At 41.4% G+C, this 25,714-nt stretch overlaps 2 protein-coding genes across 2 annotated transcripts in view; one reads left to right on the top strand and one right to left on the bottom strand.

The window, feature by feature from the left end:
- The window catches only part of LOC141911749 (DNA mismatch repair protein Mlh1-like), a 96,910-nt gene that overhangs the window by 4,282 nt on the left and 66,914 nt on the right, over positions 1–25,714 (top strand). The gene's annotated exons all lie outside the window — the stretch shown is intronic.
- On the bottom strand, positions 132–21,245 carry LOC141911750 (adenosine receptor A2b-like). Its single transcript, XM_074802785.1, has 3 exons — positions 21,079–21,245; positions 7,313–9,294; positions 132–797 (listed from the first exon to the last, which is right to left on the bottom strand). Exons 2-3 carry the CDS (start codon positions 8,369–8,371, stop codon positions 492–494), a joined length of 1,365 nt encoding a protein of 454 aa, XP_074658886.1. The 5' UTR covers positions 8,372–9,294; positions 21,079–21,245; the 3' UTR covers positions 132–491.

Genomic DNA, 25,714 nt, shown 5'->3' with positions numbered 1-25,714 from the left:
AATGGCGCGGAATTCGCGGCACTACGAAATTCGACGAGGTCGTCTTTGGTCGTCTGCATTGGACGAGACATTCCAGAAAATTATCGCGGAATCTTGAAAATTATTTCTAATAAAAAACATGAACATCTTTATTCCGTTATGATTAACAATATTGTTATCAGGGTGGCCACTTACCAGGGAATCAGAGAAAAGTCGGGGAATTTTGTTTCAAAAAAGGTAGCGCCAGAAGTCGGGGAAATATGTTGAGATTGCTAGATCGCGCGTATAATCAAACAGTTTCCGTTTACGTCTTACGTATTGAGTATTGGATTCTTAGCAAATAAAATCAGAGAAAACAACATACATGTCGGGGAAAAGTCAGGGGGGGAAGAAAGTCAAACAGAAAGTGGCCGCCCGGATGTGGCATACTTTCAATACTATTGACACCAGGCACGAGTTCAACATTGTTTTCGGGCGAAATATTGCTTTCGACGGCCACTGTCCCCGTACGACTATAAAAGCTCATCGGCGAAATTTATAGCACCATTGTTCGCGACGAACGCCGTCTGCTGACATCGAGATCTAGGTGGCGCTTGTATATAAACGCAGACGCCTCGCTTGCCGGAGTCGACGCAGTTCTGTTGCAGGATCATTGAGTTGTATTGTTGATTGCTATTGTTGCGTCTGCTGCTGCCGCTGTTCCTGCGTGCATGTTTCAAGCTGCCGTTCGCACCAGTCGCGACGTCCTTCGAAAGTATCTGCCTCGGTTGTTGCTGGCGCACGTTGTTCATATTGTTGCCTGTAGGTGGCGCGGCGTTCTACAAAACAAAAATGAAATATGTTTAAATGCTTCGGACCTAACTCCAGTCTTGTGGGTTCATTTTTTCTCTAAATCCAGTTTCACAGTTGTGTGGGTTTAATTTGACTCTGAATCCAGTGCCACAGTTGTCTTGGTTTAATTTGACTCTGAACCAAGTTCCACAGTTGTGTGGGTTTCATTTGACTCTGAATCCAGTTCCACAGTTGTGTGGGTTTAATTTGACTCTGAACCCAGTAACACAGTTGTGCGGATTCAATTTGACTCTGAACCCAGTTTTATAGGTTTGATTTTAATCTGAATCCAGATCCACAGTTGTGTGGGTTCAATTTCACTGGACCCAGTTTCACAGATCTGCGGGTTCAATTTCACTGAACCCAGTTGGCATGGGTTTGATGAGTACGTGGCTAAGATTTTAAGTCATTTCAATAAAGCACTTCAACTAACGACGAAAAACTAAGCACAAGCAGATAGCAGGAATTGCGGCAACATAATCCTTAATAATAAAACAAATGAAAAAAAGGAAAAGAATTATGGCTACTTCTACACTTTGAGCTGTCTAACGAACTATCCGAATTTTCATTTTGAAATTATGCTATTTCATAAAACGCGAATCCGATGAAGTTCTAAAATCTAGGAGTTTTTTCGAAATCAATTAACGTATTGTTAACAAGTTGTTTCGTCTCCTATCGATAACGATATGCGGTCGTCAGTGGCAACGATCAATTCGTATAGATGGCGGATGGAACAATGATTGATATTTGTGGGTGAGTGGGTGAGCGGGTGAGTGGACGATGATGTTGATGGTGCGTGCAGTCATAATCTATATGCGATGATTTATAGCCATATTTCCCCGTAGGGCGGGAAGCCCGTAGTTCAAATCCGGCTACACGCTACACCCGCGGGGATGTAGATGGCGATTACGCATTAGATATGAGGCATATGATACTAAACAAAAATCTTGTTCGAATTTTTATCATTTTCTGATTCTACGCGTATAAATAGATTAGTATTGAATATCTGGGAATATCTGGGGTGCTAAGGGGATTTGGGGTCGGGGGGTAAAGGAAGTGCCGTGTGTAATTTATTTTTCGGAAAAAAATATCGTCTGCAAGAATGGAATGCGTGTAGAAAAAACATCCCGCGATTGTTGAACGGCTGAAAGTTGACTCGAAATACTAGAAATGTGTTTAACGAATATCCAGTAGATGTAAAAAGGGATTATCGTTAGAGACTTGAAGGCGGGCGGTACGAACGGCCCGAAATATTTCTAGCGTTTCGGATAAACTTTTTAGTCGTTCAACAATTGTCGGATTAATTTTCATACGTTTATGACGTTGCCAATGTTTAGATTTCGAAGTCATTTATAAAAGTTGCCTCGGTTGGAAATGCTTCATGTCAATCATAATTTCTTCGTTATTACCACCACGCACAAATGTTACTGACATTAATTAGTGGCATATTACGTGGTTTGGACGATTGTGCTTTGATTGTTTTACTGTACGCGGCCGTATGTCATCGGCATTTAATGACTAGGCTTACCGCTGCACCGTCCAGATGTTGTTATTCTAAATCGCTACTTTGATATTTAGGAGATTGATTCGATTGTATATATAATATCGCTATATAATATATGGTTGAAGTCTCTGCGTTTTGGAGCGGGTTACGCGCGTCGAGATTTTCCGACCGCTAAAAAGACCCGGTTTTCACGAGAAACGAGTCTACTAACGAAAAATTTTCCGGGAAAAAAAAACGGAATTATTTTAAACGCGTTTGAATATCGTCGTAGATATATAAATTCTGCTAGCTAGAGAAAATAGATGCGTCGATGGAAATTATAGATTTTACGAACTAAAGAAAAAAAAAAACGATCTTATTGAATATATAAAAGATGTGTTGAAACCGTGCGAAAAAGAAATATACGAAGAAATGTGTTGAACGTAAACGTTAAAAAAAACTATTTGAAAAATGTGTGTGAAACGAGAAAAACTAAGAATATATTTCAAAAAAGTTTGTTGAAAGGGAGACAGAGGGCTGGGAGCGAGGGTAGGGCTGAGATTATGTTTGATGAAAAACGATTCCGAAAAAAAAGAAGAAAAAGACAGACATTCCCAGTATGCAATGCTTACCTATTTGTTAGAAACTTGCCGAGGCCGCGACGAGATAGATTCTCTTACTACTAGATTCTCCACGACTAGGTGCAGAAAAATAGACTCAGATTCACGGCGAATCGACAGAGAGCGTCTCTCGATTCGCGCGCTGCCCGAAACGCCCTCGAGAGCCGGGCGTTCATAGTCGATTTAAAAGCTTCAACTTTAAAACCCTTTCAATGCTGACTCGCTGTTCATTTTTCATCGCAGAATATGATATCAAATTACTCGATTTATTTTGTCATCTTATTGTAAAATCTTTTCGAATTTCGATATTTTCTCCGTGAATATATGGTCAAAATCTGTTATAACGCTGATATCCTTTTTAACGCCACTGCTCCCTATACCCTTTCAGTGCTGACTAATCAATACCCTATAGTGCTGGAGATAATTTGAAAATTCTGAAAAATTCCACTTTAGTGTGGTAAATAACGGGAAAACCGCTATAGTGCGTCTACTCCGCAGTGCGGTGTATCGTTTGTTATTAATATTTCACTATGTTTGACAGGTGCTGCCATCTTTCAAAAGAGATACAAACTAATTACCAATAACCTCAATACACCGCAGTGCAGTGTACTAGCATAAACCAGGTTAACAACAATTTTGACTTTCGAAAATATTCTGTCCGCAATTTTCACGAGATCTCAAAAAGTTTTAGGGCAGTGATATTCAGACCCGTAGGGACACGCCCTGGATCAGCCACTGTACCGCCGTTACTGTAGATACTGTAGAATACGTGAGATGAATGTGGTGAGACTCGAAAGACGTCATCGGATAAGTCGTCACATTGCTTTCATCGCCACGACAGTAGACTCGGTCGAGTCGGTTAACCGTACGACTCGGCCACTTGTTGAGATATTTTTAGGACAAATGTAATATTCAACTCGAATATCTCTCAAGTCGGACACATTTTCACGTTCCAAAAGGTCTGACTTCTAAGTCTACCTTATTTTTTAGTCCAAAAACTTGTTTTACTGAGTGTAAGCTGTCAGTGACGAGTTTAACCGAAAGGTCGATACTGCAGACGGATATAATATTGAAGTATTGAATGTTTCCAAAGATTATTTGATGAAACGACGACTAGACGAACTAGTTTAATGAAACATGACTAGAAGGACTAGTTTGACAAAACATGACTAGAAGGACTAGTTTGACGAAACATGACTAGACGGACTAGTTTGACAAAACTTGACTAGACGGACTAGTTTTATGAAACATGACTGAAGGACTAGATTGATGAAACGACAACTAGATGGACTAGTTAAATGAAACGATGACTAGACCTTCGTTTATTGTTTCAGTTACAATAATGACAGTACGTATTAATATTATAAATCGACGAAACTTAACGATATCTATATATCTGGAAAAAAGGGGTTCCTCAAGGGTACACGTCACTTCGCGTGTTTCATTTCCGCGACACATTTCGCGATGAATTATTGAAATCGTCGACAGACCAAAAAAAATACTGGTTTCTAACGATTCCACTAGAATTAAAAGTCCCACGGCGCGGGAATTTACGAGATTTAGATTTTCGACGAGAGACTTTCTGGATTCATAAAACTCGAATCGATAAACATTTTATCTCGTAATTTCCCGATTTTAATTTTCCTTTCTAGTTCGCATACGGTAGACTCTGCCTTTTTCGGTACCGGCAGAATCAGTAAACCGCTCGCCGTGGAAACCGTCACGTTTCGCCGTCAACTCTCTTAAGCGAAATCGTAAAAAATCCAAACGCTATCGAGTTCCCGGCTTCTCAACTATCGCTGAAATATCTAAAGCGGTCCCAACGCTACCGACTAAGGCGGAGTCTACGGTACATCGATAAAAATTATCACAGCGTGTCGGTGACCTTGACCTAACCGCGATGGCGACCATGACCTTCGCATTAGCCTACGCGAACCGAAGTGTGAAAATGATGTACGGACTACACTGACTATTAATAGGACGGTTCGGTCTATATATATATATATACATATATATATATATATATATATATATATATATATATATATATATATATATATATATATATATATATATATATATATATATATATATATATATATATATATATATATATATATATATATATATATATATATATATATATATATATATATAGAGGTATATGTATATACATATACAATACATGGGCGACAAACCTTATTCCAATTATCTACGAACAATGAATTAATACAATCAATACAAACCCTTACATGGAAAAGATGATGACGGCCGCCATGAAATCCCCCTATGACATCATCGAATGCGGTTGCGCAATGATTTAGTAATAGGCCCTTGTTGATCATTGGATATCTGGAATCGGTAGTTGTAATGTTGGGTTCGAATCCCATTTGCGACTGAGTTTCTTGGTCGATAGTTCTCTCTTTAGAAAAGGTCCCATTCAGGTCCCTCGTTAGAAAGATCACCCACTTCTGTGGAACCTCGTTATAACGAACTTCTCGGACACAACGATTCATCGCATATAACAAATATAGAATTTCGTCCCAAGTACGAAAATTTCATCAATTTCACGCTGGTTATAATGAACTAACGGTTATAACGAACAGATTTTCTGGTCTTCTGAAGTTCGTTGTAACGAGGTTTCACTGTAAAGCCTCGCGCACATCGACACTGCGATTGGAGACAACTAGTTGCTACGGAACGATTACCCCGCGCACGTCGAAATCTAGTTACAACCGGTCAGTTGCAGCAACTGCATGGCGCGCACATCGACGGATATGACTGCGATTGAGTACAACCAGTTGCTCAAAAGTAGAACATGGGCGACTGGCTGGAACTGGAGATAGATCGACGCTTACCAATCGTAAGCTCGCTCACATCGACACATTCAAGCAACTGATCGTATCCAGCCAGTTCCTCTCATGCGCCGAAAACTGATTTGCAACTAGTTATCTCCAATCGCAGTGTCGATGTGCGCTAGGCTTTATAATGCCCTGCGCAGCGCTCAGTTATAACTGATACCAACCAACTTTTGAACGGCTGGGTCACGGCTATTAATGCAATACATTGATGATGTCATAGGTGGATTTACAGTGGCAGCCATGTTTTAACGGACAGGTCTATAACGGCGATTATATCTGACGAGCTAACTATCAACACATGATGTGATAGTAGGAGCGGTCGTATGTAGCATCGGTGCTCCTATGACCACGCTAACTTATTGAAGAGTGATTTCTAAGAATTGCGAACGCCCCATTTTTGGACCCGATTTTCGTCTGAACGATAGATGTTTGGCTATGCGATAGCTCCCCCTATAGATTTTCAGATTTTTCGGGTAACACTCCCCTCCTAAGAATTAGAGGTCCCATATGGGTAAGGTTAGGTAGAATTTCTAAGTTGCTAACCTTTGAGATTTTAAGTGGTCCCATGATTCCTGGTACGATTCGGGTGACTATTCAACCCTTTCAGTGCTGACTGATTAATACCCTATAGGGCTGGGGCCAGTTGCACAGTAATGGCTTAAGTCCAAAAATGGTCTTAAATCTTAAGACTGGTCTTAAGTTGTTAGATTGGCTATAGAACTAAGTTGGTCTTAGACTGGTCTTAAGTCCAAGCCGTGTCTATGCAATTGGCCCCAGGAGATAATTTGAAAATTTTGAAAAATTTTCTATCCTAGTGCAACGGGAATATCACTATTGCACGTCTACACTGCGGTGCGGTGTATCGTTAGTTACCAATATTTCACTATGTCTTACTCGTGCTGCCATCCTTCAATAGAGGTATAAACTAATTACTAATTATATCAACACACCGCACTGCGGTGTAGACGCACTGAAAGGGTTAAGGTCACCCCCTTAAATGGAGATGATTGGGTCTTACTTGCAGGCACCGGTTTTATAGACCTCGGGGCCTGACTATAACTCGAATGAACATTCCATATTAGATTAAACACCAGAGCCCAGTCATGCAGTCATAACTCAAATCATAGGACAAGTCTTATGTTGTAAGGTCAACTATGAATATCTAAAAGATGATCTTAGACCGGTCTTAAATCTGAGGCATGACTGAGTAACTGGTCCCGATTTATAAAACTGGGTTGCTGTCCCTGTAAGTTTGAAGTTGGTCCCCGATCGAAAATATTTGTACGGTAAACCTCGCCTAAATCGGACGAATACTGGACCGGCAAAATTGGTCAGAGTTGACTGGAAGTCAGAAGATCGTTTTTGTCCCCCGAGTCCGAATAAGGAGAGGTTTACCGTAGTATGAGGCAGGCGGGTGGTAGCTCCCCCTATAGGTAAGATTCGGCGCTATTTTTAACGGGCGTCGTATTGCTGTTGCAGACGGAGTAACGCGTCGAGTTTCGTATCGTACTCGAACGCGACATCTCGAGCATACTCACCGCCGTGCGGGTGTCGGCGCCGGCGCGGTGGTACAGCGGCTCCTTGCCGAGCCACCGTCGAACGCGGTTCAACAGGCGCACGTACGAGCGTTGCACCTCGGCCATGCGTATCGCGTAGATGATCGGGTCCATCAACGCGTTGAGGAACACGAGCATGTTCAGGTAGTTCGTCCACGTGACGAGACGCGTGATCTCGTCGCGCGTGAAACTGTGACGCGATACGACGCGGCGTATCGTCAAAATGCAGTCGAACAGGAAGTACGGCATCCACAGCACGCAATAGCTACCCATGATGCACAGCGTCGTCACGAGCGCCTTGCGGTTTTTCTGCAAGTCCGGGTTGTTCGTCGCGCGTTGGTGGTGCCGGCGTATTTCGACGAGGATTTTCGTGTAGATCAAAACGATCGTGATCAACGTGACGATCATCAACGGCAGCATGATGAACTGAGGCATGTAGCGGTCGGAGTTGGTGCGTAGGCAGACGTCGGTGATCGTCGCGTTCGCCGGCAGGTAAACGGCGATCGCGATCCAATCGCTGAACGCGAGAACGGTCGTCAACGTCCAGATGATCGCGATTCCGGCGATCGCTTTCGCGCGCGTCATCATGATCGGGTAGTGCAGCGGCCGGATGATCGCCAGGTAGTGATCGAGCGCCATCGCGACGATGTTCAACAGCGTGACGACCAACGAGAAGTAGAAAACGTACGTGAACGCCTGCGACACGCACGTGTAGAGCAGTACGTCGCGGTTGATGTCGTACGTGACGCTGAATATCGTGTACGTGATGACGAACATGCTGAACAACAGATCCGACATGCACAGACTGATCGTCAATCGCAGGTGTGTCGTGTACGCGCACTTGATGTTCGCGATCGCGAATAACGACAGTAGATTGGCGACGATCGCCAGACTCGAGAATATAATCCGCATCACGAAATACGGCTCGGTCAGGAGATTGTCCTGACCGCTGTCGTCGTCGTTGGTGTAGTAGGGGGCGCCAGTCGAGATATTCAACCGCGTCAGGTTGTCGACTCGGTAGTTGCCGTCGCTCGAAGCCATGTTGTCGTTTTTGCGAAGGTCGAGGTACTGACCTATTTGTTTTTAAGAACTAGGTTGTGGACTGAATCTAGAACATCGGTAATGACCTATTTATTTTCAAGAACTAGGTCACCGACTGAAACTAGGTCACAAATTTTCATTTCCGGTTCGATCCAAAATCTTGGATTCTTGTTTTTGTAGCAGTCGGACCTGCGCGAATTTTTCAGGTTAAAACATTCGTATTCCTATTTGAATCACAGGCGCTGAGCTGAGTTTGAGTCTCAATTTCCAGCGTGTATTTCTAAGCTATCGTCGAAAGCTATTCGAAGCTCACTCGGGTTTTCCCCATTATCGAATTCCGTAACGCGAATGTCTTACGTATATCCCGATCGCTGCCACTAGAGCGCGCTGCGTGCAAAATCTCAAACATCATATCTCGAGATCTTGAAAAAAAAACCGATTATTTCCAATTTTCGATGATTTTTACCGTCGTCAAATTATCACCACTTTCGGCTTTTTGTCGCGCTCGTAATCGATTCCAAACCGATGCTTTTTTTTGGCTTCGCGCAATTTTTTCGCCTAATTTTTCGTCGAATTTTTAAGGCTTCGCCTGTTATTGTTGTTCTGTCGGCAGATCGTATTTCTGTCGTTTTCGGTCGCCTTGTTTCGATTAATTTCGTTTCTGGTTAACAATCGAGTACCTGGAGTAGCCACTCTGGATTTATTCCGAGTACCCGCTCTTCGATTTATTCTGAGTACCCGCTCTTCGATTTATTCTGAGTACCCGCTCTTCGATTTATTTGGAGTAGCCACTCTGGATTTATTCCGAGTACCCACTCTTCGACTTACTCGGAGTACCTGTTTTCAGATTTCCTTTCGTTTTTCGACACTCGATCGCGTTGAATCACACGTTAGAAGACGTCTTAATTGTCCTCATCTAAGGCCTAAAAGAAAAAATGTAATATATATAAGATATGCATGTTTGATGAAATAGTTTACTGTCCCCCCTGACGCACACAGAGCTGTCAACCATCCCTGATTGTCAGCAACAGTCTCTGAAAATACTTTACTGTCCCCCCTGACGCACACAGAGCTGTCAACCATCCTTGATTGTCAGCAACAGTCTCTGAAAATACTTTACTGTCCCCCCTGACTCACACAGAGCTGTTAACCATCCTTGATTGTCAGCAACTGTCTCTGAAAATACTTTACTGTCCCCCCTGACTCACACAGAGCTGTCAACCATCCCTGATTGTTAGGAACAGTCTCTGAAAATACTTGACTGTCCCCCCTGACGCACAAAGAGCTGTCAACCATCCCTGATTGTCAGCAACAGTCTCTGAAAATACTTTACTGTCCCCCCTGACTCACACAGAGCTGTTAACCATCCTTGATTGTCAGCAACTGTCTCTGAAAATACTTTACTGTCCCCCCTGACTCACACAGAGCTGTCAACCATCCCTGATTGTTAGGAACAGTCTCTGAAAATACTTGACTGTCCCCCCTGACGCACAAAGAGCTGTCAACCATCCCTGATTGTCAGCAACAGTGTTGGAAATACTTTACTGTCCCCCTCCCCCTTGACACACACAGAGCTGTCAACCACCCCTGAATCTCTCTAAAAACACTTCTGCATTAGACATTACCGATAGAAATACTTAACCGAATTGTCAACCGTTGATTAAGCCTCTCATAATCATACACGAAATCCTCAACACTGATATTATTTCTGATATTATCTGTGTATGTCAAGGGGGGCTGTCAAGCCTTGACCAGTGGTTTGTATAGTTGCTGTCCTTCTAATGCCACCAGAATAGATTCATTTGAAGTCCTCATTGAAAGCAACGCCGCGAGACAATCAAAACCGAAAACTTGATAATCGTGTCAGGGCGAACAGAGTCTTCTAATTTGTCGGTTCGATGATTCCTTTCAAACTGAAGCAGGCGTACGGTGTCACGGCGCTCTCGGACGCACACGCGCACGCGATTACAAACATTCAATTCATTCAAACAATCTGTACATTATGAATCTGGTTTGAATGAAATGAATATAATGAATAGATGATCTGGGCGATGATAAGGAAAAAAAAGAATGATCTAAAATCATAAATAGAATTAGATAATAATATGATATTTAAATATAGTAATGTTCACGATTGGTAGAACACTATATCCGTGTTGACGCGATGAGGAGAGAATCCCACAATGATAATAAAAAGTCCGAAAATGAAACTTCGAGATAGTAGTTTATTTCAACGTTTCGACTATATCCTAATAGTCATCTTCAGGAATAATGAGATACTACAGAAATTATGAGATATATATACAATCCAGAGAATAATTCAAGTAATCAGAGATGAAACAAACTAAAGGAAAATATTTTTAATTACTTTAAAATACTTTTTATTATCATTGTGGGATTCTCTCCTCATAGTAATGTTATTACTATTATATCAATATTTATGATATTAAGTCTGAAAATATTTCATTAAGCTAGTAGTCTATTCGACGTAGTAGTTACTTCATAAGCCGCGATTGCACGAGTGTTTTTGGCCCGGGCCAAATTTGGCCAACTATTTATGTGGGTGGCAAAAACTTCGGACAGTATTCCTGAAGATGACTATTAGACTAAAGTCATGTTGAACAAACTACATTAGCTCAGAGAATACAGTATTCCTGTAGACGCCTGTTAGGATGTACATTGTAGTTGAAACGTTGAATAAACTACTAGCTCAAGAACTAATATTCCTGAAGAACTATTTGAATATAGTCATGTTGAATAAACTACACTAGCTCAAGGAAACATTTTTGATATTATTTTTAACGTCGTTTTGATTGTGGTATTCTCTATAGATTATCGCCATAGCGCGGAGACAGTATTTCAGACAGAATTCTTTTTTTTCTTCTTTTTGATATCTCGCATTGTCCGATTGCGACCGCATCAATCGATGCAGACAGTGTTTTTCATCAACGGTTGAAATGATTCTCCTTAAGTCTTATTCTTTTCAATTTTTTTTTCCGTCGATATCTCGCGTCGTCCGATCGCGAGTTCGCTCGCATTAAATCAATGACGACTGATTGATACTCGCGTTAAACGAACTCGGTCGGTCGTCTGCCGTTATTGATTTTATACAAGCTGTTCCTCCACTCGAGAACGATTTCGCATTTCAGAATTTACATCGACGACTGTCGATATATCCGTATGACGCGGGTGTTAAAAAAGAAAAACGTTTCTGTTTAAAAAAACAATTATCCGGCGTGCATAAATTCCCCCTACGACATCGAGAAATTCTCAGAAAGATGGGGAAATGCGCGAGCCTTCCCCAGTTGTGAAGAGCCGATTTCGAGCGTAATAAGTTCAACAGGTGGAGCGTCAGCTAGCTACGAGTGCATATTCGTTATTCCGGTTCTGTCAGCTGTGTTGGATACGAACGTATTCGAATAATATAATAATTTAGCAAAGCTATATTCTGTCCTATTCTCGAAGAATGGTCGACGTCGGAAATCCAGAACAGAGCGAAAGAGTAACGAGCGAACTATCAGTTCGGAATACCAAAACTGGAACTGACTTTATTTTTACACGTAGCTATTTATATAACACAGATTCAGACAGGTTGAGACATGGAAAATGATACAAAAACAAAGGTGACGAGTAGTGACATGACAGTGAGACAAACAACAATTAACACATTCTGACACAGACAAACAGTCTCAGAGGACAATGAGTAATAAGATGGAGACATAAAACAATAAAGAAATACGAAATATAGATGAAATATGTATAACAATTATCAGTGACATTTAGTGTTGTTAAAATAATACTAATCATGATAATGATAATAATAACATAGCTATAATTCCGTACGAAATATGCTCTTCGGCTTACAAAATGTGATGCATGAATTTTGAAATGGTGAAGCAACAGCAGTGTTTTCAATAAGAAATCAACAAGCCAGGTCCGTTTGAAAAACAGGAGGGTCTCCCATAATATGTCACAGTCCCGGAAATGAAAGCTGGTTTGAAAAAAAATTTAAAAGCATCTAAGGATGGACTAACATGTGATTGGTCGGATAACTTATTCTGAAGAAATTTGTAATAAGTTATTTGCACTCGGGCGCACGGGAATGGCACAGTTGCCGATTGGCTGGCAATGTGAACATACTCCATGCTCATTGGTCAATTTCGCGAAAAGGCCGACCGCGTAACAGCTCCGCTGCCAGCCTACGAGTATATTGGTATTGGCACCAGGGGGCAGCACCGTATAATCGAGCCGGCATTCATCGTGTAAAAACACGAGATACAGAGATTTAAAAGATTAAAATCGAATCAAATCCAGTCGATTTAACAAGATTAAAAATCATAATACGCGACATTTCGAACTCTCACTAGAGATCATCGGTCTTCGAATTTGAGCGTAACTTTGGCCGGAACTCATTTATCCAAAATCGAGGCGACTTCAATAGTACGATAACCACAATCAAGTGCAGTGAACGGATGATAAGATAAAAACCCGCTGTGCACAAATTAAAAGAATTTTAAAATCGATGAATTATTCATTCAAAAAATCTAAAGATCCAACCCGAGAGATCATACCTGACGATGATCTCTAGGGTGAGATCGAAACGTCGTGTATTTTAGATTTTAGATTTTTCGACTAAATTAATTCTCGATAAAAAAAAAATCTTTAAATTTGTACATAGTGGGTTTTCGTCTTAACTTCGCGTCGATTTTCGCCGAATGAACACGTAATGAAAGTCGGCGCGACGTTTTCGTATTATTCGGATCAAATACTTCTAACGTCGTGAGTGGTTTTCGAGGGAGAGAGAAAAAAAGTCTCGCGCGAAGCCATCGATCAAAACTCGTCGTCGATTCTGTTGTCGCGTTTGACGACGGAGCGGTAGGCGTTCGTTTAACGTTCGTTTAACGTTCGCTTTGCGAAACGTCAACGCCAATCGGCGCGCTCACCCACCTACCCGTCCGCGATAGGAAAAGAAAACCCCGATCCATTTAAAAACCGGCGTTACGACGACCGCCGAGTAATTTAATCGAAATGTCAAAAACTAATTAATCGTCTCGAACGGCAATTAATTAAACGTCTCGCGGCGAGCCGATCGTCTGCAGTAGTTCGATGATGTCATAGGGGGATTTATGAACGCTGCCATCTTTTCTGAAAGTGTCTAGATCATTTCGATGATGTCATAGGGGGATACATAGAAGTGGATATATTTTCCGGTATGAATCACTTTGATGATGTCATAGGGGGATACGTGGAAGTGGATATATTTTTCCGGTGTGAATCACTTTGATGATGTCATAGGGGGATACATGGAAGTGGATATATTTTCCAGTATGAATCACTTTGATGATGTCATAGGGGGATACGTGGAAGTGGATATATTTTCCGGTATGAATCACTTTGATAATGTCATAGGGGGATACATAGAAGTGGGCATATTTTCCGTTATAAATCACTTAATGATGTCATAGGGGGATACATGGAAGTTCGCATATTTCCGTTATAAATCACTTTGATGATGTCATAGGGAGATTACTGAAGTGCGGTCTGCATATTTTCCGGAAGCCGTTATAGTCCATTTCGATATCATAGGGGGACTTATATGGAAGTAGCCATTTTTTTAAGGAAATCTTTTCTCATCATGCTCCCGCGCGTAGGTCAACTCAACGATGTCATTAGGTGATTGCGGAAGTGCTTACCGATTATTAGACGCTTCGTCGATGTCTCGGGTGACGTTTATAGATTTTTGAAAGGCTTTCATGACGTTAACCGGGGCTGGTGGTCGGTGCAGGTGTTCTTGTAAATCTAATTTCGTCGACACCGTACCGCCGGTTCGGGTTGCGCCCCGACTACGGTTAGCCGCCGTTTATGCGAGGTCGGTACCGCGTGAAATCGTTCGCTCGTCGTAAAACTTTCGCCGTCGACAAATCTCATTTTCGACAACTTAGATCGGCACGGGAGAAAAATCCAATTTACGAGATTGAACCAGCAGAGAGAGAGATAGAATGTCGTTTAGTCTTTTAAACTCGTTAAAGGTGAAAACCGACGTAAAATCCCCGTCTATATTTTTTCCGGGGCCGTAAGAATTTCACGGCGAATTATGTTATCGCGAGTTTATTAAAACGGAGACGATGTTTCAGGCCGTTGACTGAAACGGTCGTCGTACGACGGATGCAATGATCGAAGAAACACTTATTCTTTTTATACGTTCACCTGTCGCGAGATGTTCGACAGAAATCTGGGGCTAAAAGAAAATAAGAGTAACTATAGGCATAAATAAAGTGGTTTTTTTAGCCTTGGTGATGTCATTAGGGGATTTATGGAGGCAGACATCTCTTAGAAGCACCTATCGATAAACTTAGTGATGTCATGGGGGGGATTTCTGGAGGCAGACATCTTTTCTACATAGAAGCACCTATCGATAAGCTTAGTGATGTCATGGGGGGATTTCTGGAGGCAGACATCTTTTCTACATAAACCCTTATCGATAAGCTTAGTAATGTCAAAGGGGGATTTATAGAGGCAGACATCTGTTAGAAGCACCTATACCGATAAACTTAGTGATGTCATTAGGGGATTTATGGAGGCAGACATCTCTTAGAAGCACCTATCGATAAGCTTAGTGATGTCATTAGGGGATTTATAGAGGCAAACATCTGTTAGAAGCACCTATCGATAAGCTTAGTGATGTCATTGGGGAATTTCTGGAGGCAGACATCTTTTCTACATAAACACTTATCGATAAGCTTAGTAATGTCAAAGGGGGATTTATAGAGGCAGACATCTGTTAGAAGCACCTATACTGATAAACTTAGTGATGTCATTAGGGGATTTATGGAGGCAGACATCTCTTAGAAGCACCTATCGATAAGCTTAGTGATGTCATTGGGAGATTTATGGAGGCAGACATCTCTTAGAAGCACCTAACGATAAGCTTAGTGATGTCATTGGGAGATTTATGGAGGCAGACATCTGTTAGATGCACCTAACGATAAGTTTAGTGATGTCATAGGGGCATTTATGGAGGCAGACATCTCTTAGAAGATCCTATCGATAAACTTAGTGATGTCATAGGGGATTAATGGAGGCAGACATCTCTTACTAGATCCTATCGATAAACTTAGTGATGTCATAGGGGGATTAATGGATTTTTTAGTGTGTCTTATACTATTAGACAAGTTGATGATGATGTCATAGGGGAATTATGAAGGCAGATATATTTTCTAGAAGTGCTTAATGATCGACTTGATGTTGAAAAGGGTACGAGGGATGAATCGTAGCTTCAACCGGATGTTCCGTTGATTTCGAAGATTTTGCGACATTTCGAAACGATGTTCGCTCACCAAGAAACATTGATATTCGACGTTTTCACTGATTTCGATATTTTCCAACGGATTCGTGATTTCGTCAGACCGACAGACGGATGCAAGGTCGCCCGTCTAGACACGCGATTTGAAATAACTAAGTAAGGTTGTGCGATCGATCGCGCCTCACGAGGCAGGTGCATCTTGACAGGTGCACTTTGTGATTTAACATTTTAATTTCCGGCTTTCAAAACAGTCGCAATCAGAATGCATATCGCTCAAATGTCAAATTCGATGCACGGTTCTAAGATATGTTCAGTATGAGTAACTCAAAAATCTGAAAAACGTATCTTAGGATACTGACTAAATGACTGAAGACTTAAATCTTAAGACCGAAGTCTTTAAGTTCATGATTGAAGACTGAAATCTTTCAACCTAAGGCTTAGATTGCTTGACTAGAGACTAAAAACTCAAGACTATCGTCTATGATATCTAGCCTAAAGCCTAAAATCGTGCGCAGACAAAAAGATTCGTGCACTTTTTGCGCAAAACATTAAAAATAAAGTGTTCAAATGCTTTTGACAGCGTTGTAACAATTCATGAAAGGGACATCTGTGTCCCTCGATCCTAGAAACAACATCGAAAATCGCGCAGATTTTATCGACTTTTCGATCGCAGTCATTTTTGATTCTTCTTTATACGATTGTGATTTGATTGATGGTAGCCGCGATCGAAATCGGGTCACGGTGCGCAGATGGCGCCGGTTGCGCGCGCGTTGTCGGCGCCGCATTTAATCGCTTTTCGAAATCGACGAAGCATCGGCGTTGATGTTTGATTAACCCGGCAGCTTCGCCGCTAACGAGGTCAATCGTTTAGTTGTTAATTAAACGAGTTAATTAGGTAGTAAATTACAGAATCAAGTCGTGGTTTCATTATTGTTGTTAATAAGAACTCATTGATTAACACGTTACTTTTTTCGTAAGTCTATTAATGATTTTTTTTAAAAAATCAATCGACAAATTTTGATGCATGGTTTTTTTTTCGGACGTCAAGTGACAATGAGAATTAAGCGCTGATAAAAGTTGAATAGTATTCAGTTAGCGCGCAGTGAAAGTGGTCGGGTTTTGCCCTGAGTGGAAAACTCTGAATAACTCCATGATTCAATGACTCGAATAATTGTGTTTACGTCAATGACTTTCGCTGTTTACTGGCAGTTAAAATGGATTCCTGGCTATTTCTAGATGCAGACTACTCGCGGTATAAGACAGAGACCGGTCTTAAATCTTTTGATTGGCTATAGAACCAAAATGAGCTTAGACTGGTCTTAGATCAGTTATAGAACCACGATATGCTTAGATTGGTCTTAAGTTGTTAGATGGTTATAGAACCAAAATGAGTTTAGACTGGTCTTAAGTTATTAGATTGGCTATAGAACCAAAATGAGTTTAGACTGGTCTTAAGTTGTTAGATTGCCTATAGAAGTAAACTGGGCTTAGACTGGTTTAAGTTGTTAGATTGGTTATAGAACTAAAATGAGTTTAGACTGGTCTTAAGTTGTTAGATCGGCTATAGAACCAAAATGAGTTTAGACTGGTCTGAAGTTGTTAGATCGGTTATAGAACCAAAATGAGTTTAGACTGGTCTTAAGTTGTTAGATTGGCTATAGAACCAAAATGAGTTTAGACTGGTCTTAAGTTATTAGATTGGCTATAGAACCAAAATGAGTTTAGACTGGTCTTAAGTTGTTAGATTGGCTATAGAACGAAAATGAGTTTAGACTGGTCTTAAGTTGTTAGATTGCCTATAGAAGTAAACTGGGCTTAGACTGGTTTAAGTTGTTAGATTGGTTATAGAACTAAAATGAGCTTAGACTGGTTTAAGTTGTTAGATCGACTATAGGACTAAGACCGGTCTTAAACCGATCTTAAATGTAAGCGATGACTACGCGATTGATCCCGGTGTTCTGTATTACGTGTATAAATGATCGATTTGATATAATATATGATATTCAACCCGCAGGATGTTATAGATATATTAGCTATATCAGCGTGCCTGAGTGCGCGCGTGCACTTGTTGCCCCTGGGACTAAGTCAATCGATTGAAATTAATCGAATTAATCCGAAGTTTAAAATGCGGAAACATGTTTGATAAACCGGGGTCTCGTGTACGTCGAGCTGGGATTGATGCAGCTGACTGTATGTGTTCACTAACTCGCGACAACCAGTTAGTATCCCGACACCACCGTCAACTCAGTTGACATCGCGACCTCGATCGTGACCTCATCTCAATTAGCGCGTTATAGATATTAAAGCGGCGTACTTTTATGCGCAAAATAGTTCAGGTTTCACGAATCTGAAACCGCTAGGCACACGAGGCGGGTCCGTGCCGAAAGGGGTTCGGGGTTAGGGAACGAACCCCCTTAAATTTTCGAAGTGCCTTTCAGAAAGTCAGTGTCAATTTTGGGTCAACATTTTTCCAGAAATTTTGGATACAATTTTCGTGGTTTTTGTTTGGAAAATGAAAATAATCCATTCTTAAATGATTTTTTATTCAGGTACCCGGGCACTTCGTGTTTTTAAGGTCTGTCCATTTCCACCAAGAAAGCACCTCTTTTCGCGGTGAATAAGTTGCCCTCAAGTAAAACATTTAGGTAATCTTGGTTTCAGAAATGTCTGAGACTTGGTTTTATACTGGTGTTCGACTAAGGGGTAGAAATCTTGGGGTATCTTGATTGGGGGTATCTCGATATCGCATTACTTGAAGGAGTTCAGTGTAGAGCTGAGCTATAGATTAACCAATCTTAACTACTTAAGACCAGTCTAAGCTCATTTTGGTTCTACAACTAATCTAACAACTTGAGATCGGTCTGAGTTCATTTTGCTTCTCTAACCAATCTGACAACTTAAGACCACACTTCACTTTGGTTCTATAGATAATCGAACAATCTAAGACTATTCTAAGCCTAATTTGGTTCTATAACTTATCTAACAACTTAAGACCAGTCTAAGTTCATTTTGGTTCTTTAGACAATCGAACAATTTAAGACCAGTCTAAGCTTATTTTGGTTCTATAACTAATCTAACAACTTAAGACCAGTCTAAACTCATCTAAGTTCTAATCATAGTAAAACCAGTCTCGGCTTGTTTTGATTCTAAATCCAAATAACCAAATAGGCGCATGTGTGATCCGGGCCAATTTGACTCCGGTCTCTGCGGGCTAATTTGACTGAGGCGAAATCATCCCCACGTGATCGCGGCTTTAAAATCGTTTGAATATTTCATCGGCGAAAAGCGTACCGAAACGATTAATGCGAGCCCTGGGATTACAATGAGAAAATACAAAACCATTCGAAAATTAATTTTTTCGATTTTCGCCGAACGACAGAACCAAAAAAGGCGAGGGCGCAAGTGAGAGAGAGAATCGAAACATCATTGAATAGATCATACTCGAATAATTCTCGGCTGTTGTTTAATGAATAATGGATTGTTTACGCGACGCGACCCACAACGATCCACGCGCGATTTACAAAAACTCGTGAATTTTTCAGAACGCTATCGCCATCGCGATAATGAATTCGGTCTCTACGAATCTAGATACCCCGCCGCGCTGTGATTCCGGTGACCCGCTAACGAACTTCATTAATTACGCGACCAATCCGAGCCATCAATAATATATCGATTTACGCGGCGCTTATTTTTCACCCTGCTTAACGACGCAATAATTAGTCGCGGTCGTTCGTTACTACTATGATGAATATGAAACGATAATTTTGACTATTTCGTTATCTTTCAAAGCGACCTTTTATGATTTACTATTTCATCGAGGAGCTCATTTACTCGTCGAAATATTGAAATAACCCCAAATCAGGATAATAGCCGCGATCGCACGGAGACGATTGGGGCCCAGACCAAATTGGTATGGATCAGGCTCCAGCCAAACAAATTCGGCCCGCGCCTAATTAGAGGGTGCGTTCACACTCACTCAATACCAAACAATGCTTAAACAAAGCCAATGAGTCACTTCCGGAACCAGTTGCAATTCAAACGCAATCATTTGACCCGTGCTAAAATTTGGCTCGGGCCAGGTCCGACGATTTTGGTCGGGCCAAACAGGCTCGGGCCCATTTGGCACCCGTATGAACGGTCGTTCCGGGCCAAAAACGCTCGGTGCGATCGCGGCTAATTTCTAGTTCATTGTCTATGTCAAATTACCCTCATTTTTCGCGCGAACTTTTACAATTAGGGATGTCGAATATGAATGGGCAGAAAGTGGCTGCGCTGGTCGTCGTTTTAACGCGTAGTTTGTAGAAAGCATTACGCCGCGATGCGGGCGACGGTGAAGGTATTTGCGTTGTGTCTTAGCGAGGCGTGAAATGGCGTTCGAACGTGTTAATGAATAAATGGTCCGGACCGACGTAATTTCGAAGTCAAATATTTGCACGCGTTGTTTCGACGTCGCCGAAATTGACGGCGATACATTTTTTTTGTGCGTTATCAAGAGAGAAATTCGTTTCTCTTCTCAAAAGGGGTGGATTTTAACCCTTTCAGTGCTGGCTAATTAATACCCTATAGTGCTGAAGATAATTTGAAAATTCTGAAAAATTCCACCCTAGTGTGTTGAATAACAGGAATAGCACTATAGTGCGTCTACACCGCGGCCCGGTGTATCGTTACTAATATTTCACTATGTTTGACAGGTGCTGCCATTTTTCAAGAGATATAATTATTAATTACTAATTAAATCAATACACCGCAGTGCGGTGTACTAGCAAAATCTATCACTGATTTATACGCCGCACTGCGGTGTAGACGCGCTGAAAGGGTTAAACCGCTGATTTAGGTTATAGCGGAACGCTTATCCTCTTAATGTATAACTCAAGTAATTTTTCAACTGAATGTAAGAATCGGCGTTGCTTAAGTGGATGAATCGAATTCGCTGAACTTAAAGTGGTCTTAAAAACCTTTCTCTTATTGACATGATAATCAATTCACGATGAACTTTGAAACGAAAGAAAAATTCAAACCTTTGAACGAAATAGCCGTTTAACAAGGAAATGTCTTGAACCTCACTAAAAACAGGGAAAATGTCTATGAAATCCTGAGCCCAGTTCGGAGTTTGATTATTTTCGATGTTTTCGACTCTTTAGCCCGACGGACACGACGCAGGGAAATACAGCACACGCAAACGTTGATTCCCGAATCCACGTTTCCTCGTAAACGCGCACGACGCGGTGAAACGCTCGGAAACATGTTTCCGTCTCCTGTTTCGGTGTTTCCTCGCGACATCTACGTCGGACTTGAGAGTCGAAAAATATCTCAACTCGGAACCACCGAGCCGAGCGAAATATCGTGTAATATTTTGAAACATTTTTTACACGCACGAGTTCGATAATTTGTTTTTGCATTTTACCTTGTGTTTGTTCCTACTTGGAGAAGAGTTGCAATAGATCCACAACGCAGGCGGCCCGACAAAACCTTAAATCGTCGAATTCGATTTAGAAGAACTGACTGGTGTTGCTGGCACTAGTGGGAAAGTCAGTCGACTCTCAGTCAGTTGACTCCGTCAGTCGACATCAGTCAGTCGCTACTGCTGTGAATACGACGCACACATGTTATATTAGTTATATACATGTATATCGCGTGTTTGTAACAGATGATGATGAACTCGAGCCTTAGCAGTAAACTTCTCATTTCAGCTACTTTAATGCACTCAACTTCTGTTCGTTGTGATAGCGAATTTCAGATCCCGGGACTTGTTTTGCGTGGTCGTAAGGTAAATCGGAAAGAGGTCTTCAGTTGTTAGATTGGTTATAGAACCACAATGAGTTTAGACTGGTCTTAAGTTGTTAGATTGGTTATAGAACCAAAATGAGTTTAGACTGGTCTTAAGTTGTTAGATTGGTTATAGAACCACAATGAGTTTACACTGGTCTTAAGTTGTTAGATTGGTTATAGAACCAAAATGAGTTTAGACTGGTCTTAAGTTGTTAGATTGGTTATAGAACCACAATGAGTTTAGACTGGTCTTAAGTTGTTTGATTGGTTATAGAACCTAAATGAGCTTAGACTGGTCTTAAGTTGTTAGATTGGTTATAGAACCACAATGAGTTTAGACTGGTCTTAAGTTGTTAGATTGGTTATAGAACCAAAATGGGTTTAGACTGGTCTTAAGTTGTTAGATTGGTTATAGAACCACAATGAGTTTAGACTGGTCTTAAGTTGTTAGATTGGTTATAGAACCAAAATGAGTTTAGACTGGTCTTAAGTTGTTAGATTGGTTATAGAACCACAATGAGTTTACACTGGTCTTAAGTTGTTAGATTGGTTATAGAACCAAAATGAGTTTAGACTGGTCTTAAGTTGTTAGATTGGTTATAGAACCACAATGAGTTTAGACTGGTCTTAAGTTGTTTGATTGGTTATAGAACCTAAATGAGCTTAGACTGGTCTTAAGTTGTTAGATTGGTTATAGAACCGCAATGAGTTTAGACTGGTCTTAAGTTGTTAGATTGGTTATAGAACCACAATGAGTTTAGACTGGTCTTAAGTTGTTTGATTGGTTATAGAACCTAAATGAGCTTAGACTGATCATAAGTTGTTAGATTGGTTAAGCCTAGCCTACATCGACATTGCGATTGGAGACAATTAGTTGCCAGGCAGTTTTCAGAGCATGAGAGGAACTGGCTGGATACAATCAGTTGCTCGAATTTGTAAATGTGAGCTAGCTTACGACTGGTTAGCGTCCATCTATCTCCAGTTCCACCCAGTTGCTCATGTTCTACTTTTGAGCAACTAGTTGTACTCAGTTGCTGTCATATCCGTCGGTGTGAGCGCTCCATAATCAACAACACATGGTTGCAACTGACTAAAACAAAGTAATATGTCACATGATTCGAGATGCCCTGAGAATATTTGCTAGGCAACACATCTCAGTTGCTGTCGATGTGTGCGCTATGGACATAGCGACAGGCATGAGCCACGCAGTTGCTGGTTTTCATTAGAGGCGAATTTATCTTGTCAAATCAGATTTGATTTTCCTAATCATAATTTGCTAGTCACGTGTAATCTAATCAAATGAGATTTGCACAATGTGGTGAATTTTATGCCTTGTTGCAAACGGCTGACAAGAGAATACCATCCCACCTTTTAGAAAACCATTTCCTATGAATAGGTTTCAGGTTTCTCTTTCAGTTTTGACATTTATATCAGTTTTTCGAAGAAAGATTTGTGAGTCTACCATCTTCAAATCGTATCATCAAATTACCTCCGGGGGTGATTTGATGATTTGACAAATCGATTTGAATTTGATACCGTGTTAAATTCAAAATTAGACCAAATCAAATTTAATTTTGACAAGATAAAAACGATTTTGCTTTAAATCAAATTTGATTTGACGCGATAAATTCGCCTCAGATTTTCGCCGGGTTCTCGCTCGCTAGCGACTAGTTGTCGCCAGTCGCTTTGTCGATGTATGTTTAGCTTTATAGAACCGAAATAAGTTTAGACTGGTCTTAATGATTTCCCCCCCCCCCCCCCCCGGGTCAAATTGGCACGGGTCGCGCCCGAGCCGACCTGTTCCTAATTAGAGAGCGCGTTCACACGTGAACCACTCACTCGATACTAAACGATTCTCATACAAAGCGAAGTGAGTCATTTCTGCAACCAGTTGAATCGAATTTTGAATTGAATTTATTTCTCTCAAATATGAACACGAGTATGAAAATTCACATGCAATAATTTGACCTGTTGCTCGGGCCCGGTCGGTTTTTGGTCGGGTCTGTTTTAAGTCGGGCATATTAGGCAGCCGTCTGAACAAGTTGTTTCGGGCCGAAATCGCTCGGCGCGATCGCGTCTCTAGTTTACTTGTATTATGTACATGCAGATAAAGGAACAAACGTTTCGAGTGTTATAACAACATTAATACACTGCGTTACTTCAGCACCACTTCACCGTGTAAAAACCGACCCGATCCGGCCCGGCGACATTTAAATCACTTGTCATCGACTTCATTAGGCGATAAAGGCGACAACGTCTGGCCACTCTCGGAGGTCGTCGGGAGTCATAAAAAAGGAAAAAACAAACCAGCGTCGACGAAATATTAATAAACGTCATCGGTCTCGTCGTACGTGACGGGGTCTGTTTGAGCGACGACGTTGGCATCGTGTTTATCGCGATTGTGTAAACGTCGCATAGAAATTCGTCGGTTTAACGACTGTGTCTGTCTGTCTGCCTCGGTCGGTCGGTCTGTCCGCCTCGGTCGGTCGGCCGGTCGTGGAACACACGTTCTGATGATCATTACACGAATTGCGACCGTTAAAACTGGAAGATTGCGTCAATTTATTTTTCGAAAAAAATGGTTTATTACGTATGTTTACTGGACCCCTTACAACTAATTGGCATGCTTGATGCTTACTCTAGGTTATACTTGTTTATAAGCCACCAGATGGCGTGGCTAGCAGTAGGATATGAATATACTTGTTTAAAGACCACCAGATGAAGTGTCAGTAGGTCATATATAATCATTTAAAGCCATCAGATGTCATGCCTAACGGTAGGAAATACTTGTTTTAAAGCCACCAGATGGCGTGACTAGCAGTAGGACATACTTGTTTTAAAACCACCAGATGGCGTGACTAACAGTAGGACATACTTGTTTTAAAGCCACCAGATGGCGTAGCTAGCAGTAGGACATAACTGTTTTAAAGCCACCAGATGGCGTAGCTAGCAGTAGGACATAACTGTTTGAAAGCCACCAGATGGCGTGACTAACAGTAGGACAAACTTGTTCATAAACCACCAGATGGCGTGACTAGCAGTAGGACATACTTGTTCATAAGCCACCAGATGGCGTGACTAGCAGTAGGACATACTTGTTTTAAAACCACCAGATGGCGTGACTAACAGTAGGACATACTTGTTTTAAAGCCACCAGATGGCGTAGCTAGCGGTAGGACATAACTGTTTGAAAGCCACCAGATGGCGTGAATAACAGTAGGACAAACTTGTTCATAAACCACCAGATGGCGTGACTAGCAGTAGGACATACTTGTTCATAAGCCACCAGATGGTGTGACTAGCAGTAGGACATACTTGTTTTAAAGCCACCAGATGGCGTAGCTAGCGGTAGGACATAACTGTTTGAAAGCCACCAGATGGCATAAATAACAGTAGGACAAACTTGTTCATAAACCACCAGATGGCGTGACTAGCAGTAGGACATACTTGTTCATAAGCCACCAGATGGTGTGACTAGCAGTAGGACATACTTGTTCATAAGCCACCAGATGGCGTGACTAGCAGTAGGACATACTTGTTCATAAGCCACCAGATGGTGTGACTAGCATTAGGAAATACTTGTTAAAAGGTCACCAGATGGCGTAGCTAGTAGTAGGACATACATACTCATTTAAAGCCATCAGTAGCGTGGCTAGCAGTAGGACTTACTTGTTTAAAGGCCACCAGATGGCGTTGCCAGCAGTAGGAAAACTTTGGAACTTCGGTCCTTCCACAATCAACTTCCATCTACTTTTTTATCCCTCAACATCGTACAGATCAACAGACGTAAATCACGTCTGCAAGATGAATTGAGTCGGGTTGAAAAGGTCCGCCGAGCAATTAGGAAGACGAGGGGAAATAAGCACCGTTTTTATCGCGGGAAAAAAAGAGATGGAAACAAAAAACTTCTGCTAAATATCGGCGATGAAAGCGTCGCGGCGGACTCGTAGCAGACGCGCTCGAAAATGATTCATCTTCAGCGGTGAATCGTCCATTTTTATAATGTTTTTCATCTTTCGAAACCTTCTGATTCCATCGATGTTCGCTTTTGCATTATTTTTTATCCCCGCTACAACGATTTGATGTCCGCTCGACGACGATGGCGCATTACAAGGTGTGAGTAGGTTACGATGGCGTATTACAAGGTGCGAGTAGGTTACGATGGCGTATTACAAGGTGCGAGTAGGTTACGATGGCGTATTACAAGGTGCGAGTAGGGTACAGAAATATGAAAGATGATACTGAGGGTCTTACTGTTGATTACTGATTGA

Source organism: Tubulanus polymorphus, chromosome 10, assembly GCF_964204645.1.
Source record: "Tubulanus polymorphus chromosome 10, tnTubPoly1.2, whole genome shotgun sequence".
NCBI lineage: Eukaryota > Metazoa > Nemertea > Palaeonemertea > Tubulaniformes > Tubulanidae > Tubulanus > Tubulanus polymorphus.
The sequence above is the reverse complement of the archived record's forward strand: the minus strand, read 5'-3'. Positions and strand labels throughout refer to the sequence as shown.